The sequence below is a fragment of the Ochlerotatus camptorhynchus genome, unplaced genomic scaffold (genome assembly GCF_037179485.1).
Source record: "Ochlerotatus camptorhynchus isolate MF236.1 unplaced genomic scaffold, CSIRO-AGI_Acam_v1.1 ptg000357l, whole genome shotgun sequence".
NCBI classification, from domain to species: Eukaryota; Metazoa; Arthropoda; class Insecta; order Diptera; family Culicidae; genus Ochlerotatus; species Ochlerotatus camptorhynchus.
In genome coordinates this window covers 636566-639167 of record NW_027040845.1, presented here as the reverse complement: position 1 = coordinate 639167, position 2602 = coordinate 636566, and the positions used below count along the sequence as shown (strand labels likewise).

Here is a 2602-nt window from a genome sequence, read left to right as displayed (position 1 = left end):
TCATCGACTTTCACCAACACCTAGCTCCTCATTGTTCGTTTCGCTTACACACTGACATCGCTTCTCGCGTTTCACTGCCCGGGCCTTCCTGCGATTGGCCAACACCCACATAGCAACCGGTCTCAGCGTACAGTAGTAGATCAGTTCCACCAAACTCACCAGACTGACCCCCATGAACAGTCCCATCAACCCACCGCAGCTGGCAATCATCTCGCTCACACTGTTGATCTCGCTTCGTAGCAGGGGAATGAAATCGGCTCCCCGAAAGGATATCACCATTTTCGATTGATGAACACTGAAACGAAAGTTACTTTTAGTTTGAAAGAAATTTTCGTTCAGGATTTTGAAACGGCAAACCTATCCCCCATCGGTTGGCGTTCCATGTAGTTGAAGAATTCTCCACTTTGCCAGTTCCACCTGGCTTGAGAAACCTGCGTTCGATACTCCACGTAGTTGCACGTCGGTAGACAGTTGCACGAGTCGGAAGATGGTGCTTCGTTCGATTTCGCTTTCTTTTTGGCCGTCTTTCTAAGAAGTTTGGCAACGGCTGTCTGGTAACATGGACTGTCGTGAAGCGTACAAATTGGAGCCGCCTTTGGATGCGGCATCCAGAACTGAACGCATCCGCAGAGGCGCCGGGTGTAGTTCGTTAGGCATTCGATTTCGCAGTTGATTTTGTTGTAGATTTTGAATAAGCGCAGATAGCGTTCGTTTGTGTAGTAACATCTGCGCTTTTCCGGAGAATAGAGCCCAGCACGTTCGTCCGTAACCATCACGGTTGGAGTTACAGTTACCATCAGTTCCTGGTTCAACGGAACTCGAAAGTACTGATGTGATAGCTGTGGGAATTCGTTTGGCATGTGCAGCATTACTTTGAACCCTTGGAAGGAATCGCCACACAGGTAGTCCAAATCGCTTTTGTTTGCAATGAGAGTAGCTCCAAGGCTGTTCCGATAGCCTCCGGAAACGATTCGCCGAGGGAAGGCATCGATTCCGACCTTATCGTGGAAACCAACGTCGAGCTCCCAATCTGAAGGCTGCGTCTCCGAGTTTAGATTGTACCTTGGATCGAGTTCTTCCTTCCGCAGCAGATCGTTATTCGCTATGGAGTTGAACGTGTAGCAAAAACCTTTCTCGGTTAACGATGTTTTGAAGATACTCAAACAAGGCACAGTTTGACCTTTCCAACCGCATGAGTTGAAAACCTCGAATGATGGAATTGACATCTTTCGGAGCCGCACCAAGACATCGTCATAGTAGAATGGTGTTTCATGTTTGTCGTAGATGTTGTAGTCGCACAACTGCAGCAAAAGTAGTAGCTTTCTAACTCTGCAAAGATAGTTTCTTCATTAGTTCAGTGATTCACATGGACACATGAACCCTTACCGTTCTTCATCCATGGACTCGTTCAGCTGGTTCTTGCGAACGAGCTCGAAGGTGTGTGAGATGTTCAGCTCGGAAGCCTTAACCTTCGTTTCCGGGCAAATGGTCACCGCCGGAAAAGGAATCGAATAGATCGAAGACGACTGCTGATCGAAACTTACGATGATCGGATCGCGTTCCCACTTCTCGTAGATGTAGTACGTGAGTACGATACAGTAGTACAGTGATACAACGAACACGAATATCCACCACACTCTGCAACGAATTCAGTCCAACTGATTAGAGATCGTGTTTAGATGAATGGTTCTGGATGTAGCTAGTACCTTTCTATCAGTAGCTTGTTGCTACCGAGAAATTGCTTACAACCGTGAATGGGCGTTACGTCACAGAATTCGCATGCACTTTGCTTGGTATACTCAGCGACAAACTCCATTGTCGGTGTTGCTTTTGGTGTTGGTGGTGGTTCCCTACTTTTCCTATTGTCGGGACAATGCATTGTCATCGATTTTTGATCCAACATTATTGGTTGATTAACAGTTGGTCTAGAATATTATTTATTTTATGCCAATTTGAATTAAATTGATCGTGTGCTCTGTTGAAAATCATTCATCGAATGATGTCACCGTACTGCCGATCCATCAAATACCAATTGCTATTTAACGTTTCCGATGATCGACTCGTATAATTAATCAATTATACGAACGTTTTACTAGACACGTATGGCTCAGATACGTCAGGAGCGCTGAAGTAACAATCGCTAAGGGCTTCAGCTCTCTTTGATATACTCAAGTGCACCACTCGTGAACTGCGGTTGAATACTGATGAGCACTGGTCATTTACACCTTTGTTCCTAGGCTTTGGTGGCTGTTTTTGGTTTGTTAATAAGCGAAACAGTACATTTTGCGATAAGAATTCTACTTCTATGGTTAGCAGTAGGAATAATTCCAACAAACAATTTTAGCTGCAGCTTAGCTTATACAGGCAAAAATTAGCTGCATAAGGCAAATTTTGGCTGTATAAGCTAATCTGTAGCTAAAATTGTTTGTTGGGATGTTTAGCTTTTACGACTTACTAAAATGTTTTGGGGTAATTGGATGCTCAAGCGACTTTAACATGGATAATCTATCTGATAGATGAAATTGGAATGGGCATTACAGTTTATAAACGGCACGCAAAAAACAAATTCAAAAACATCAGATGTAATTGTGGATTTCCTACA

General features: G+C 44.2%; 1 protein-coding gene across 1 annotated transcript; it reads right to left on the bottom strand.

Moving 5' to 3' along the window:
• Positions 1-1816, bottom strand: LOC135709319 (pickpocket protein 28-like). Its single transcript, XM_065231629.1, has 4 exons — positions 1707-1816; positions 1387-1638; positions 358-1329; positions 1-295 (listed from the first exon to the last, which is right to left on the bottom strand). Exons 1-4 carry the CDS (start codon positions 1814-1816, stop codon positions 1-3), a joined length of 1629 nt encoding a protein of 542 aa, XP_065087701.1.
• Between the last annotated feature and the right edge of the window lie 786 nt (positions 1817-2602).

Bases quoted from the DNA above. Each gene is read 5' to 3' on its own strand.
- LOC135709319 (XM_065231629.1), bottom strand. From the start codon at position 1,816: ATGGAGTTTGTCGCTGAGTATACCAAGCAAAGTGCATGCGAATTCTGT. The intron at 1,330-1,386 runs GTAAGGGTTCAT...CTATCTTTGCAG, and splicing joins GAGTCCATGGATGAAGAACG to AGTTAGAAAGCTACTACTTT. The intron at 296-357 runs GTTTGCCGTTTC...CTTTCGTTTCAG, and splicing joins CGCCAACCGATGGGGGATAG to TGTTCATCAATCGAAAATGG.